The sequence below is a fragment of the Hypanus sabinus genome, chromosome 8 (assembly GCF_030144855.1).
Source record: "Hypanus sabinus isolate sHypSab1 chromosome 8, sHypSab1.hap1, whole genome shotgun sequence".
In the NCBI taxonomy this organism is placed as follows: domain Eukaryota; kingdom Metazoa; phylum Chordata; class Chondrichthyes; order Myliobatiformes; family Dasyatidae; genus Hypanus; species Hypanus sabinus.
Genome location: NC_082713.1, coordinates 138,594,816 through 138,612,432, shown reverse-complemented (window position 1 = coordinate 138,612,432; position 17,617 = coordinate 138,594,816). Strand labels below are relative to the sequence as shown.

General features: G+C 36.5%; 1 protein-coding gene across 3 annotated transcripts in view; it reads left to right on the top strand.

The window, feature by feature from the left end:
* The window catches only part of phf21b (PHD finger protein 21B), a 158,665-nt gene extending 150,974 nt beyond the window's left edge, over positions 1–7,691 (top strand). For all 3 annotated transcript variants that reach the window (XM_059977981.1, XM_059977982.1, XM_059977980.1), the window contains 3 exons: positions 982–1,057; positions 3,686–3,789; positions 5,770–7,691. In XM_059977981.1, the coding sequence (XP_059833964.1) occupies positions 982–1,057; positions 3,686–3,789; positions 5,770–6,009 (420 nt within the window). In that variant the 3' untranslated portion in view covers positions 6,010–7,691. The remainder of the gene's footprint in view (positions 1–981; positions 1,058–3,685; positions 3,790–5,769) is intronic.
* Positions 7,692–17,617: the final 9,926 nt, after the last annotated feature.

Genomic DNA, 17,617 nt, shown 5'->3' with positions numbered 1-17,617 from the left:
GCAGATTATCAAACACAGAGCTGGACCTTCATTTCCACTTGGAAGGGTTCAATTTACCCCAACCAAACCAACCTGAATGCCAGCACAGCTGCAAGTAACATTGTGATAAGATTGTGACAGCTTACGACCATGAAGAAGGGCTGATCACCAGCTGTCGAATCTAAGTCACCCCTCTGCTCAAATCCTACAGGTATTCAGCTTCGAGGGAGATGTTATGGTGAGCCAAAATAACCAATGCCTATTAGTTGGCTGACAACCAATATCAGGCTGACTTGAATTGAATTGACTTTATTTCTTACATCCTTCACGTACATGAGGAGTAAAAATCCTTACTGACTTTCACTGGTCATTGTTCCTAATGTCTTAAATGTTCTTGGGTAAACTGTTTAAATAGCTGTGATTTGGAATTTGTGTTCTGACTTTGTTCTATCTCCTGACTTTGGGTCTCAGCAGTCGTTACAGGTAAGCAAACACAATATAATCTGCCACTAATACTTAAACTTTAAGATGAAAGTGAAAGATCTCTCTTATTAATAAATCTTGTTTAAAACTGGCTAATATGGACAAAACCATTCCAAGAAATCTGTGTTCCAAATCAATTAAAAAAAACTTCATAAATCTGATGTTGATTTTCGCTCTTTGTAACGGTACTACAATAGAAATTGAAAGAATCAAGGCCTCATAACAATGGTTCATTTTGTGAATGTCCTCTAAGGTTCTTCTTCGTATGTCCTGACATTGAACATAATGGAAATGATAGAATCAGTGCTTAACTGTGTCTGTAATGTTTTAGACTGATTTTTAAAATGTGCCATGTCATTTTAAGTCATTTTTCTTTTATCTAAACACATATAATTATTACAGTGTAGGCCTAACTGAATAAGTTTATTCATTCAATCAGTGATCCTAGGACAACTGTTAAAGAGAGATTGGTGAAATGTGAATTCTTTTCACTGGTAAATACCTTCTTGGTCTATACAGGTATTAAAGAAAGAAGATAATGTATCATGGCCTGGGACTCTGGCTATTGTCCATTCCTATCTTGCACATAAAGCAGGTATGTTGACACCTAAAATGGTTAACTCTAGCAAGTAGAAAGATCAAATGCAGGTTCAAATTCAAGATCTTACTGATATTTACATCATCTTTACAGGAAGCATATTCAGTTTGTAAGTGGAAGTTGAACTCAAATTGTTGATTGTTAACTCTTATGGTTATGCCATTTTTAATTGGAAAAGCTTCCATGCATTTCTTTAAGATACCAATCCATAACAATAGGCTTAAAACAGCAACAACTCCTGTTAACGTAGAGCCTTTAGTTTAGGAAAACATGAGTGTTGTTCATCCAAATCTGACATGGGGTCATAGGCCAAAAGCTTGGTTAAAGAAGAGCCTTTCCGGTTTAAGGCACAGCTACCAGTCTTTGTTTTTTTAATTTTATTTTTTATAACAAATAAAACATTTATTAAACACTGAAAAACAAACCCCCCAAAAAGTAAACAAACGACTAATGCAACCAGAAATCAGCTGCTGTGCGGCAGCTTAAACAGTTCTTAAAGGGATAAAGCGAAAACAGTTCTTAAAGCGATGTTGCAAAAACAGTTCTTCCAAGTAGTACTGCAAAAGTTCAAAATGCTTACAGTCCATTAAAGGAGAGACTTTTTAGACGATTTAAATTCTCTTTCACTTCGTGTTGTTGCGGTTCCCAGTCAACTATACTTTCCCCGGAGAATTTACGAAGATGAAAATGAAACGGCTTAATGGTACTGACCTTTCCTTTACAAAACTGTACCCAATGCTTTTTACTATTATTTGCAGGGGTTAACATGGGCACAGCCAACTAATTCCTTCCAAATGAGGATCAAACACGGTTGAACCTGTTACACCGTTGAAATCGACTTTCCTCAATCTTTTAGCTCCTGAACTCCGATCTTCACTCTCCACTGATTTTTAACTGGCAGTATTATATAGAAACTTCTGGCAGTGACCTTTTAAACTTTAGGCATTAAATAAAACTCCACCTTTCAACCAAACTGCGTCATAATGTTGAACCACGCAGTGGCATGGAGTCAAAATGGCAAATACAGCCACGAACTGCCCAGCTACCAGTCTTGAAATAATTATCTTCATGAATGTGGAAAAGTTTGGAGATACAGGAATGCAAACACCTAAATGTGAAAAGGTTGCAGGATTTGACTTAAGATTAAAGAGAATTGAAAGAGACAATGAAAATTTTTATGTCTCAGTTTTGCTTAACCAGGTGTTATCTTAGATTGGCAAAGAGAGGGCTCTTGTGATTTAAGACAGATAGTTTCAGTTGGCTAGAAATTTACAATGGTTTTTAAAAGAAGACAGCTCTTGAGAATCTTCATACAAGTGACAAGGACACAGTTTTTTTAGTGGTAGATAGTCTGAGACAGGATTAAAGGTGGGTGCTATTACATAAGAAGTGGGTAAAATCAATGTGACATCAAGGATGTCAAATTCAGAAAGAGATTCAGAGAGGGATGAAGTTGAAGCTAAAAAAATGAATTTGTAGAAAGGACAAAAATTTAATGAGACAAAATTTCTGTTCAGTCAGAACTGGATGTTGTAGTTTGCCGATTTGGGGAGATCGGAAAGTTCAGAATTAACTTACTATATATGTGGAACCTAATGCTGTCATTCCTCTGTCAGAATGTTGAAATGTGTAATGAGTTTTCTAAAGCCTTGCAAAGGACGGTCTTGGTAGCATATGCAGAGCTATGAGGAATATTTTCACAATTACAAAGTTTCACATCTAAGTAACCTGGCTGTATTATGAATGAGAACATTATAGTAATCAGAGGAATCATGGGTGAAATGGTGAGGGTGAAAGAAATTTATGAGGATAGAGCTTCACAAACTTGCAGAAGCACTTTGCAGAAAAAATTGATCAGTGGCTGGATTTTCAGCCATTGTTTATCTCCTACTGTTTCTTTTTAACATTATCATTTCAAAAAATAAGCTAATCAAGCTAAGCTGTGTCAGGCTTCATAATCTGTTATTGTAATTTAATATTGGGAAATATCTATGACACTTCATTTTACTTGGATTACTAAATCCAATGTCTCATGATGCTGATTTACAAAAAGGTAAGATCGTTTAAAAAGAAGGCAAATCTGCTTTAAAATCTCTAAAAATATGCAATATGAAGCTGCCTAGAGAAGATTATGAACTTGGAGGTATAATGGAGTTTAATTAATATAAATAACTGAAATCATAACATGTTGGCTTAATTAACTCTACTGATTTTATTCAGGTTGGCTTCATCTTACGGTGAAGCTTGGATAAATCTTTCAGTATTCATTTTTAATCAAACATTTGCAAATGTTAATAGAAATATGTGGATAACTATATAATACTTCAATAATTTTTGTTCATTGCTTTTTGATGCAAATAAAATATTATTGATTCTTCAGTGTCTGAATTTGACATGATCAAAGATAAAATAATTCTACTGATGAAAATATAAATCATTAAGAATAAGTCTACTTTATAAGACTTTCATCTGATTGTTCTATGAATTTCTGTCTGCAACTACAGATAAAACTGCGCTAAAGTAAATGCTTTAGTAATTGCATGTGCCTGCTCTAAAATATACATGGGTGTTAACCTGATTAGTTGAGAAATTAATATTATTTAAAAATTATTGTTATTTCAACAGTGAAAGAGGAAGAGAAAAGGAAACTGTTAAAGCGAGGTACTGAGTTAAAGTGTGAACATGAACAGCTGGAGGAGAAGGACAGATTGCTCAGTAATGCTGTCACGGTGAGATTGCTTACAATTTACTGGTTGTGGTCAAATGACTAAAGTGCAGTATGAACCTTTATTCCCTTTCCATTTATGTGCATAAAACTCTTAATGGTTACTACTTAAAGTAAGTGTGTATTTTTATTATGGCATGCCAGCTGTATTTTTTTACTTCACTGACTTCTAGTAAAAAGAAAGTACAACTGGCATCCCCATACACACTTTGTTTTTGTACATAACTAGAAAGACATTAGCATCATGCTTATAGTTGACTAAATCTGGTTGGAAGTTCAGGCTAACCTTTGAGATATTGCATATGATTTTTTATAACAGTAATCAACTTAAAACGTTTTTATAATTCATGGATGGCAAACTTTGAAAAATTAACACAACAGGGCTGAATCACATGCATGAGCTGAATTTTCATTTAACTATGGTTCTAGATGAGATGCTGAGTAAAATAACATTAATGTTCTTTTAAAAAAGCGATGGTGTTCTTTTAATATTCTATTCTCATTGCAAATATATTGTGCCCAGTTTGTGTTCCAAAGGAATGAGCTGCTGTGACAGGTAACAACTTAAAAAAAAATGTTGGCTGTGCTGCCTAAATAATTCCAAATATGGCAAAAATTTTAAGTATGAACTTAACGTTTCATAAAATTGAAACAATATTTGTAAAATACAGAAATAAAAACACAAAATGCACTTTAGACAGCAGCTGTGGCGAAAGTGACAGAGTTCAGGTGGAGTTCTATAGTAATGCTGCCTCTCTTGCCAAGTTTTACATAGAAGAGTACAGCACAGACCCTTCAGCCCATAATATTGTACTGAACCAATTAAATTAATAATCAAATGGCTAATTAATCTCTTCTGACTCCACAATGCCCATATCTTTCCATTTTTCTCATATTTATATGCCTATCTAAGCATCTCTTAAAGGTCGGTTTCTGCGTCCTCCACCACCCCAAGCTGTGCACTCCAGGCACTCACCACACTCTGTTTTAAAACAAGAACCAACTTGCCCCTCACATCTCCCTTGAAATAACCCCCTATTTCCAACAGTTCTGTTTTTATTTCAGATTCCCATTTACTGTATTTTGTAAACCTATTTCTGTTTTCAAAATGTGTAATATGTAATAGAAAGTAACAATATGAGTATTGATTTGAGGGTTTTAATACTGATTGAAAGTATGTTTAAATAGTATTAGTGCATAATAAAACATTACATGGTGTGGAGTTTACATTATATCATGGCATCATACACTCCTGTCCATAGATCTGTTGATTCTGCAAAATGATTTTTAAAAATACTTATCTGTCACAAATTTATTTTATACTGTCAGCAAAAGTTTAGCATTCTAAATGAAATTGGACTTGAGTTTTAATTTGGTGGGGGTATTGGGCAAAATGCAAAATCAGCAAAGTAATGTACGCAAGATGTTTGTAATTGCAATGGTGGGTGCAATTATTTGTTATAAGAAAAATATTAAAGCTGTAGAATGGAAATAGAAAATATGTTATCAACAATGCCCAAAATGCCTTATAATTTTGGAAAGACTTGGAATGTTTTAATTCTGAGTGTTGTGAGTGAGTCAAGTATTGACAAATCGGTTCTGCCATTTGGCAAGTTGGGAAGGCCTAAACTCAGGAACACCACTGGAGAAATGAAGGGTAGTGTTAAAATAATATTATTTACAATGAAGGACTGGGCATGTTTTACCAGGAGGTAGCTATTCAGACAAAGACCACAATTTGACTTAAAATGAAACTGGATGAGTTTTCAGAAGAATAACTCAGTTCTGAATGTGGGTTTGTGACTGTATTTTGAGAAGTCACTTCATTAGATAAAATGGATTGAACAGTCTAATTCTGTAGATTAAAATATATAGGCGAGAATACAGATTCAAGCAGAAATTTGTTCAGGGTCTATACAGTTCACTATCAGTGACTCAGACATGCCAGCTGAAGAACTTAAGTTGTCTAATTTTTATTTAACAGAAATGCCTGGAGTTGAAAACCAGTCTCATAGCTAAACAGAAAGGAACTCGGGCCTCCTTGGAACGCGTGAAAACTCTGATTAGACTGATGCAGAGTGAACAAGTGATCCAGGTTACAATGATGACAACCACAGCCACCTCTCGAGCATCCCCACTGGTTTCCCTCCCATGGATCAAGCCTTCAGCTGCAGCAGGGACCCCTCCAGCCCCCTTGAAGCAGCAGTCACAAGGAAAGAACTAAAAGAACTGGGCAAATTCAGATTTAATTATTGTTTGGGAATATTTACACATTTTTATGTGCAGAAACTGAGGGGTATGATAACTGATCAGTGCAGTACACTATGCAGACAATGATGGAGCAAAAATGCACCATGCAGGTAGTTTGTACTGTGATTGCAATCCTTTAAGCCACTACTTTGAAAGCTAAAGAGATTTTAATTTTTTTATTTTTTTATGTTGGCCTTAACTTAGATTCTGAAACCAGAAAATGGCTGATTTTAAAAAAAGAAGAAACATTTTTTCACTTCTCCACAACAGGTGTTTTGAACACTAGTTTGCCTCATGGGAGAGGGAAGGAAACAAATCCATAAGCATTGGAATGCACTGCAGTAGACTGACAATTACCACAACAGAGCTGTAACATATAATGCATTTTCCAGTGAAATGGGGATCTTTTTAGGACTGTACATTACTGTAACTAAGTTCAAACATGCAAATACTCGGTTAAGACAATGTCTGACATATTTATTCAGGTGACGCGCAAAAAACGGTTTTATTGTGTATGTATGGGTCTTCAGAGCATTCAAACAAAGTTTAATTTTTTCAGTATTAATATAGGTAAGAAACATATAAAATAAAGTATGAGGTTAGTATTTAAAATGGGACAATAAGTACAGTATTTTCCTGCTGATGCCTATGAAACATGTTTTATCAAGTATTTAAAGGGTACAACTGCAAAACTTATTTTGCAACTTATCTTACTATTGACACTTTTGTGCAGACTAATCTTGGAAAAAGTATAGTGGGTATTTTAGGAACGCTATGTCTTCTTTCTTTGCTTTTTTGTTTAAGTACTGTATTTGTTTGCCAGATTTATATTTAAAAATAATGCCAAAAATGTTTTCCTCCTCCAGTACTGTATTTGTATCACAGAAAAGTGACAATTTAAAGAAACCCTGGGATAGTGATAAAGTTGAGGGGTGTTGGGGAAGGAGGGTGAATATCTGCTTCTTGGTACATGTAACTGCCTCAGACTTGCAACAGATAATTGGCACTGAAAATGTTGATGCTGGAGTCAAGTATCATAAATTATAAAAAGGTTTACCACATTTTGTAGACCTCTTGTTCTTTTAATAAATAAGTAACACTCCAAGAGCATTAACTAATTTAGACAGCTTGATTCGCTAGCTAGTCTTCCTGATATTTAAAAATAGGGGTCTGCACCTTGGGAGGCCGCTGCATTTTGGCGTGGGAAGCTTTAGGCCTGCTCTGGCAGTGCATGGTCCCTTCAACCATTTTCACAATTCCGGGAAAAACTGTGCAGTACAATGCAAATCTATTTTATTACAGTCAACACTTCAATGAACAAGATTTTATATTCTTTTACTGGTAAACAAAAAGAAAACCACAAAATGCTATTGGTGTAATGCCAATAAGCATTTTGATGTGGCTTGCAATGTAAATGTTTCAGGTTAAATGTTTTTTGATGACTAAAGAGAAAAACAAATTGTTCAGTTATAAAATATTAAACAGTTGAATCATTTTTTTGAAGGTGGGATGGTGGGTGGTGGTTGATGAAGAAGTCTTGGCCTGCTAGTTTAGTTCAAAAAGACTGTCCAGTGGATAGTGTGCATCAAAGTGAATTAATCTTAATTCTGCCAATGTAGTTCTTTTTTAAAACAAAATTAAAACTGAATTGTGAAATCTGCTTGTACATGCTTTATGAAACCATTTTCTATTAGGTAACTACATCCCACACTTAAGAAAAAGAGATGTGTTCACTTTCACAATATGTGGCTTCAAAGCATATCTAATCAATCACACAACATTTATTTTGCATATCCTGATTTTTCTGAATCCACTTTCTATTTATTGTAGTATTGCACAAAAGGTGTACACATTTAAACGTACAAATGTTAGGTATCTATAACGGAAGAAACTTTTACAAGTAACTTCCTCTGCTGACTCCTTTAATGCTCTGTATGGAACTTGAAAATAAAATGTTTGGTGTGCTATCTCTACTTATGGAAAGCTTCATGTTGTCCCAAATGAAGGCAAAATAACATGTGGTTGTAGGACAAATTAGCCCCATGTAGAATTATTCTGGCCCAATTAAATTGACACTTGGAAATTACGCATTTCTTTTTGGCATGTTTTAAACGGGAGTCACACATGAATTTCTTTCCATTAGTCTGAGAATCTCTAGATCTAGATTAATCTCAGTAGGTAGATAGAAATCTTACTAAACTATAAATAATAAAACTTCATTATTTTCACAGTGAAATGGAAACGGCAACGATATAAACAAATTAGTGTCTGTAGGTTAGTGTTTTTTAAAAATCCTCTCTTTTTGGGATATCTGACCACGAGTGGAAATGCCAAAAATTATTCAACTTGCTCACTTCTTAAAAATCTGCATATCTTCTGCATGGAGGGCCATGCCCTCTTGTTTTAGAAATCTGAAACATTTCTCAGGTAGAGGCTAGCCAAAACAGATGATCAAAGTGCATGGTTGGTTTCAGCCCCAATGCTAATGCGGAGTTGTACTTTTTAAAACAAAAACTTACTATTTCTTTTTATGATAATTTCAAGGAAAACTTTAAAGGAACAGTAAATGTAATTGTATTCCAAACAGTTGTGATTTGACAGTAGCTGTCTAGCAAGTGCCACTTTAATTTTATTAGTTTGGCTGCATAGTTTTTATTTTTAAGTAGAAGTTTATTATGGAGGAACTGGGTGGAAAAACAGATTTGTGATTTTTTTTTAAATATGTGCAGGAATCTGATGCATAAATAATATGACTGGATTCTAAATTATCAAAGAGTGTGGTTGAGTGGATAACTGTAATGATTAAGTGTAGTTAAGGTTTCTGAAGTCTTCTAATTTTTAGTATAATGTTCCTTAATGAAGATTTGCTAAGATAAATCAATTACAGATATATAGATATAAAGTAGAAAAAAAGGGATTCTGTTGCATGAATTTTATAACATGGTGCAAGCATGCACAAAAAAAAACACTCAGGCTTCTCAAAAAGCACATTGCGTTCAGTGCAAAGATTTTGACAGCATTCCAAATGTGTTGTAGTGTATTGAATGCGTGATCTGTTACCACAGCAGTGGAATAATCTTGCACTAACTATCCTTAGGTGCCATACATATAAGAGCCTTAAGTAACAAATTTATTTTGCAGTTACTTTAATATTTCATTACATATTCATATATACTGAAAAATGGTCAAGAATATCATTGAAATATTATTTTAATTCATGCTTTCTATTATGTTGCTAAACAAAAAGACTGTAGAGAAATACACTGGAAGGACTAATTTGTATCCATCGTTCATTATTCTGTTTTACCCTTCCATAACAAACAACTATTTCATAATATACAATTTGATTTTGCTTCATGGATAAGTGATTTACTTGATTAAGTAATCCACAACTTATGCAGATATTATATATGGACAACAGAATTATTTTAAGAGATACAAAATAATAAACTGTATTTCATTTGTGTTGTAGATATATTTGTTGATTTTTGTTTCCCTTCTCCATGGGCCTTTTTCAATCCCTTAGCCAACAATCATGCAGAGTGCCTTTAAAGGCAGAATTTTAAAAAAGGGGAAAAAGCACAGCCAAATCACCTCTACTATCTTTCGATTTTTACTTGATATCAAATCATTGTATATTGTAAATACACTTAGAAATATATGGTAGAATTTTTGATAGCTTTTCACTGGAATGGGTGATTGGGTTAATTTATCTAGACACAAAATAGAGTAGAATGACTACTCTTAATTTTAGAACGTTAACTTGCCAGAACGAAATTAAGCAGATTAAAGTGGAATTGAGAATTGTTACAATTGTTTGTATAAAAGATGTTTCAAACACTTAAAAAAAATTAAACACTGTTGCATCATTGTACAATTAGTCTTTTTATTTATTTCCATTTTCACTTTGAGTTTCTTAAAACATTTGTTGGATGAGTTTTATTCTTGTAGTTCATGGTACTAGAAGTACTAAGCTGGCAACATACTGCATTCCATTCCATTTTAGTTTTATGCTGATTTCTAACACCAGCCTCCTCTCAATCCTCTATATTATACAATTAAGGAAAATACAACTCTTCCTGGCACCCTCTCTAATAATCGGGTTGAGCCAAGCAATTTTTAAATTGTGGTTTTGTTTGCTATTTTTGTTTGTTTTGATCTGTTCTAATTCAATCCAAAAAGGCAGTCCAGTTATGAAAATTATGCCTATTGCTTGTTTGCATGGAAGATTTAGGTGGTTGTTGTGCTTTACTTTTTCCTCTCTTAGAAAGTACAATATGGTTGCACACTAATCACTGGATGGGCGGTTTAGTTAAAGCAAAAAGTTTTCAAAATATAGATTTCAGTAATTACTATCGAATTAATACACTGTTAGATATTTGTAAGAAAATTAATAAGTATTATACTGTTCTGCTACTTTGATATTTATGTGGCTCTGCCCATGGTACGTGGAAGGTAAAAGTACAAATATGTCAAATGGATTTGTGAGCATTTTGTTATAAGATATGGTGCCGCAGCAATAAAAAAAAACATTTAAAAAAACATTTTTTAAAAAGCCTACCGCCAGATGCAGAAAGTGTTCAGATGACAGATTTGTAAATAAACTACATTTCCTATTGCAACATCCATGTATTTATAAATGCTTCATGTAATAGAAAAAATCATTCAAATGAATAATATGCTGTTTGTTGACATTGGTGCTGATTCTCTCCCCATTCCCCCCCCCCCCCCCCCCCATGATTATTTCTTCTGGTCTATCACCAAAAATTTCATGTTTATTATACAGGTATTCCTGGGCCATTCTCAAGTTAAATGACCAAGGTAGGACACTTGTTAGCTCAAGATCCTGATCATCATTGTACAATAGAATTCAAACTGTCCCCTTTTTAATTGTTTTTCTTTTCTCTGTTGGTAGTACTTCCCCCTGTCTCTCCCCAGCCTCAATATTCTCTCCTCCATGTATTACTTGTTTGCTATTGCTCATTCTCTGATATTTTGCTTGATATTTTGATCTATTCCCGATCACCAACTTCTACACTTCCTTCTGGACTTATTTTGCACATGCTGCAATCTCATTTTCCCAATCAAGAGTTCCTTTCTTGGATCGTCATTCAAAACTGATAACAAAAAATAACAGAGTAAGAGCAGTCTGCATTTGCGTACACTTGTCAAGTCCGTAAATTACCAAAGTGCAGTTATGGATGTTAGGAAAATACAACAATCATTCTGCACTCACAATACTCACAGAAAAAAATGATATCATTGTATTTTGATAATGTTTGAGGACATAATCCTATACCTTGGCTGAAAGTTAACAGAAGGAAAATGCCTCTAAAATTGCAATGCCACTCCAGGACTATGTTTGAACACAAGTTTAGATTATAACATCCTTATGCAGGGGGGAAGCTTGGTATTTCAAGTCTAGAAAAGAGCAACCTAATCCCAGGATTTCACTTGTATTCTGATTGGGAATCGTTAATACTAATTGCTTGAATTCTAGAATTGCCATATCCCATTATTATAATTTAGCTTAAAGTCTGAATTTTGTCTTTCTTAGCATGTCATTCACTTTAATAAAATTATTTAATTTCAAAGCCGTCTGATGTGTAGTTTTTGTCTCTTATGTAAAGATGCCCAAGTTAATTTTGTTGTTTATATTTCCACACATTATAGCATATTCAGCCCATTGAGTCTAAGCCAGCTCTCAGCAATCCCATTCTCCCCATTTAGTTTCCTGTAACCTATTCTCTCATGTGCCTTCGAACCTTTACTTCTATCAACACCCCCCCCCCACCCTCCCAGAGAGTAGCCAATTAACCCAAAATGCTGGAAGAACTCAGCAGGCCAGGCAGCATCTTTGGAAAAGAGTTGATGTTATGGGCCAAGACCCTTCGTCAGGACACATAATATTTCTGATGAAGGGTCTTGGCCCAAAATGTCAGCTGTCTACTTTTTTCCATAGATGCTGCCTGGCTTGCTGAGTTCCTCCAGCATTTTGTGTGTGTAGCTTGGATTTCCAGTATCTGCAGATTTTTGCTTGTTTGTAACCTGACAACCAGCACGGTTGTGGGATGTGGGAGGAAACTAATCACGGAGAATATACAATTTCCACTCAGTCAGTAGTAGAAGGTCACAATTAAACACAGTAGCTGGAGCTTTGAGATTGCTAGGCTACCTGTAATGCTAGTGTGCCATCGTGTGTAAATTAAGTTTATATCTTAATGATATTTATGTTCTTTCCTGAGAGACTTGTGAAACAGAAATTGTTTGCAGGTTGGATGCTCTTATAATTGTTACCATATTGTACCAGTTGCTTGGTTAAGCAAGTGCATGGAAAGTTTTGTCATACCTAATTGGCTGCTCTACACCCAACCAGAACCAAATATACCATCTTTGCTTAATGGGACTTCTGCAATGTGAATCAAACTTGCACTTTTTGACTGAGAGACATAATTGCTACCATTGAATCAAGGGTTTACTCCTTGATGAAACATGAGGTTTAAAATTATTCCTACTGCATGGGGTTGTGCATTGTAAGTTATGATTTAACTTTTGCAAAGAAACTCCTTGTGGACTCTAATGATGACTGGACTACTAGGCTAGTTTTCTGTGGAACAACTGTGGAAGTAAATGCACAAACACTTAGAGATTTAAGCAATTGTTCAGTGAAAGTCAACATCTGCTGATATCAAATCCAGATTTGATGAGGACTACTCTTTTAAAATCCTAATGCTAGTTGAACAGTACTCTTCTCCTAATGTTGGATGGAGTAGCAAGCAGACTTGTAGCTCAGGGATGATTCTAAGAGTTCATTACCCATGTCTGCAAAATAGTGAATGCTAATTGCACTATTGCAAAACAAGTGGCATTTGATCATGTGTATTGGTTATAAGTATTAGACCACATATTTTGAATTCTGGATTGGCAGCAGCCCTCTGCAGTTATTTTGCTATCTTTTTTATGTTTCAGCATACTTGGAGGAGCTGGATTTTGCTAGCCAATGGTTTACTTCCAATACAATTGCATGATCATAGAGTGGCCAAGGGTAAGTTGGGTCAAATGAGGTAGCTGGCATAGTAATAAAATGTATTTTCACATTCTAAAATGTTTAAGTCACTGAGTATTTTGAGAATAGTGATCATATTTCCATCAGTTTTAGATATGTATGGATAAGGTTCAGACTGGTTGTCAGGTGCTAAATTGGTGTAGGGAGCAGCTACTTAGAAGTAAATTCACATATGATACAGAATCCTTCAGCCAAATGACTGAAGTTTATGACTAGCATATTCCTGCAAAAATTAAAGATGAGTAAAGCTAAGGTTTGGGAATCCTGATCGCCAAGCAGTTTCGTACATTTAGTCACAAGGAAAAAGGAAACTGAATAAGCTGAATATAGCCAAGATTTGAGAAATACGAGGAAAGCAGGAATCTTAAATGAGGAATTAGTGAGGATTACAAGGCCCATTAAATAGACTTGGTAAATGGGATTAAGGAGAATCCCAAGACATTTTAAATGTATATGCAAAGCAAGGGGATAGATAAGGAAAGGAAATTTATGCCTGGAGCCAGAGAAAATGGGCAAGGTCCTTAATTCTTCATATTAATATTCAAGGTAAACATGAGATCACGGAGGTGACCATTGATGTTGTAGGGCAAATCTGCTTCTTGAGAGTGTGCCCAAATTGGCAATAACCTTTAAAAAATATTCCCATGCAGCATGAAATTTTGAGCAGAGATTGTCATTGATTAATGAATTAGTAACATCAATTATGGACTTAAGGGAAAAGGGATGAGTTCTATTATTTACTTACATTTATTAATAGGAAAACAATACAAGTAAATGAAACATTTTACAAAACCTGTTCAAAAGTTATTAATCTTTCAGAAAGCTGAAAAGTAACATTTCTAATTAGCATTGTTATTGTGCCTCATGCAACAAAGAACATGAACATGAAATTGCAAGATTTGGTGTGTACTTAAAAGATCAAGGAAAGGAAAATAAACATCTTATTCTCATTGTTACTGCAGCAACAGAAGTCTCAATGATAATCATTTTATATTCTGCTTGCTAGGACTTGAGGACCCAAATTATAGGGAGAGGTTGAATAGGTTAGGACTTTATTCCCTAGAACATAGGAGAATGAGAGGAGTTATGACAGAGTTATGCAAAATGATGAGTGGTATAGGGGTATACTGAGGGTATTAAAGGAATGACTGTGCAGGTGCGTGGATGTCAACAAGTTAGACCGGCAGGAAGAGTTTAAAAAGAAGACAGCTTTATAGAGCGGGTGACAGAGTAGAGGTAGACGGAGTAGGAGGGTTTTGGCTCAACTGGACTTTGGCAATAACGGGTCAAAGCAAGGTAGGTTAACTGTGAAGAATAGAAACAGGAAATATGTCTGTGAGGCCTGTGTGCTGTACTGGGTGTCAGATGTGGGAAGTCTGGGAGACCCCTAGCCTCCTGGAAGGCTACATCTGTGCCAGGTGCTTTGAGCTGCAGCTCAATGACCTTCGTCTGGTCCGGGGAAGTGAGGAGGTGATAGAGAGGAGCTAAAGGCAAGTACTCACACCGGGGTGTTGACGAACAGATAAGTGGGTAACAGTCAGGAGAGGATACTAGAGAGTTACCCCTGTAACTGCTCCCTTAACAATAAGTACTGTTGGGGGGGGGAGGTGAAGGCCTACCTGGGGGAAGCAACAGTGGCCATGGCTCTGGCACAGTCTGGCCCTGTGGCTCAGAAGGGTAGGGAAAGGAAGAAGGCAGCAATATTAGGGGACTCTGTAGTTAGGGGATCAGACAGGCAATTCTGTGGATACAGGAAAGAAATTTGGATGGGTTGCCGCCAAGGTCTGAGATGTTTCTGATAGCATCCACGATATCTTGAAGTGGGAAGGTGAACAGCCAGAGGTCGTGGTACATATTGATACAAACTACATAGGTAGGAAAAGGGAGGAGGTCCTGAAAACAGACTACAGGGAGTTAGGAAGTAAGTTGAGAAGCAGGACCTCACAGGTAGTAATCTTGGGATTACTGCCTGTGCCATGCGATAGTGAATATAGGAAGACAGTGAGGTGGAGGAGGTTTGCTAAGGCTATAGGGGAGAGTTTAAACTAGAATTGCTGGGGGGGGGGGGTACTGAACTGAAGAGACAGAGGAAGGAGCTGTTGGCTCACAAATAGAGAAAGCTTGGAAACTGTGAGAGAGGATAGGCAGGTGATAGAGGAGTACGCTCAGACTGACAGTTTGAGATGTGTCTATTTTAATGCAAGAAGCATCATGAACAAAGCAGATGACCTTAGAGTGTGGATCAGTACTTAGAGCTATGATGCTGTGACCATTACAGATACTTGGATGGCTCAGGGGCAGGAATGGTTTCTGTGCTGGGCTTTAGATGTTTCAGAAAGTACGGGGAGGGAGGCAAAAAGAGGTGGGGGGGGGAGTGGCACTGCTGATCAGAGATAGTGTCACGGCTGCAGAAAAGGAGGAAGTCATAGAGGGGTTATCTATGGAATCTGTGTGGGTGAAAGTTAGGAACAGGAAGGGATCAATAAATCTACTGGGTGTTTTTTATAGACCACCCAATAGTAACAGGGATATTGAGGAGCAGACAGGGAGATGGATTCTGGAAAGGATTAATAATAACAGGGTTGTTGTGGTGGGAGATTTTAATTTCCCAAATATTGATTGACGTCTTCCTAGAGTGAGGGGTTTAGATGGGATGGAGTTTGTTAGGTGTGTTCAGTAAGGTTTCCTGACACAGTAAGTAGATAAGCCTACAAAAGGAGAGGCTGTACTTCATCTGTTCAGGTGTCAGGTCTCTCAGTGGGACAGCATTTTGGAGATAGTGATCACAATTCTATTTCCTTTACCATAGCATTGGAGAGGGATAGGAACAGACAAGTTAGGAAAGTGTTTAATTGGAGTAAGGAGAAATATGAAGCTATCAGGCAGGAACTTGGAAGCATAAATTGGGAACAGATGTTCACAGAGAAATGGCAAATTTTCAGAGGATATTTGCGTGGCGTCCTGCATAGGTATCCTCCAGTAAGACAGGGAAAGGATGGTAAGGTACAGGAACCAAGATGTACAAAGGCTGTTGAAAATCCAGTCAAAAAGAAAAGGTTCAAAAAACTAGGTAGTGATAGAGATCTAGAAGATTATAAAGCTAGCAGGAAGGAGCTTAAGAATGAAATTAGGAGAGCCAGAAAGGGCCATGAGAAACAGGCAGAATTAAGGAAAACCCCAAGTCATTCTACAAGTATGTGATGAGCAAGAGGATAAGACGTGAGAGAATAGGACCAATCAAGTGTGACAGTGGGAAAGTGTGTGTGGAACCAGAGGAGATAGCAGAGATACTTAATGACTACTTTGCTTCCGTATTCACTGCAGAAAAGGATCTTGGTATTTGTAGGGATGACTTGCAGCGGACTGAAAATTGAGTATATAAACATTAAGAAAGGGGATTTACTGGAGCTTTTGAAAAGCATCAAGTTGGATAAGTCTCTGGGACCAGACGAGATGCACCCCAGGCTACTGTGGGAGGTGAGGGAGGAGACTGTTGAGCCTCTGGCAATAATCTTTACATCATCAATGGGGACGAGAGAGGTTCCAGAGGATTGCAAATGTTGTTCTCTTATTCATGAAAGGGAGTACAGATAGCCCAGGAGATTATAGACCAGTGAGTCTCACTTCAGTGGTTGGTAAGTTGATGGAAGAGAGCCCGAGAGATACGATTTATGAACATCTGGAGAGGTACAATATGATGAGGAATAGTCAGCATGGCTTTGTCAAGGGCAGGTTGTGCCTTACGAGCCTGATTGAATTTTTTGAGGACATGACTAAACATATTGTTGAAGGAACAGCAGTAGATTTGAAGAAACTTGGAGACAGACCATTTATTCAACATTTTCACATGAGCTAAACTGACTTTTCCTAAATCTTTCTTTTATTATCCTTAATTATTTGGATGGAGGTGCGGAGTTATTGACGCTACTGTGTATATTTGACATAATGCAATGGCCCATGTTGGTTAGGTCTTTTTTTTGGGGGGGGGGTTCTTATTTACTCAATTTTTCGTAATTACTATGAGTTTGGGAGGTTATTATATATGGATTATCATCTATTTGTATTTATACCTTAACCTATTAATTATATACTCTCAAGCTCTCTGTATTCATGTTTCATTTATGTTTGTTTAAAATTAATAAATAGATTTAAAAAGAAAGAAAGGAAGAGCAGTAGATGTAGTGTATATGGATTTCAGCAAGGCATTTGATAAGCATCCCATGCAAGGCTTATTGAGAAAGTAAGGAGGCATGGGATCCAAGGGGACATTGCTTTGTAGATCCAGAACTGGCTTGCCCACAGAAGGCAAAGCATAGTTGTCGAGGGGTCATATTTTGCATGGAGGTCTGTCACCAGTGGGGTGCCTCAGGGATCTGTTCTGGGGACCCTTACTCTTTGTGATTTTTATAAATGACCTGGATGAGGAAGTGGAGGGATGGGTTGGTAAGTTTGCTGATGACAGAATGGTTGGATGTGTTGTGGATAGTGTGGAGGGCTGTCAGCGGTTACAGCAAGG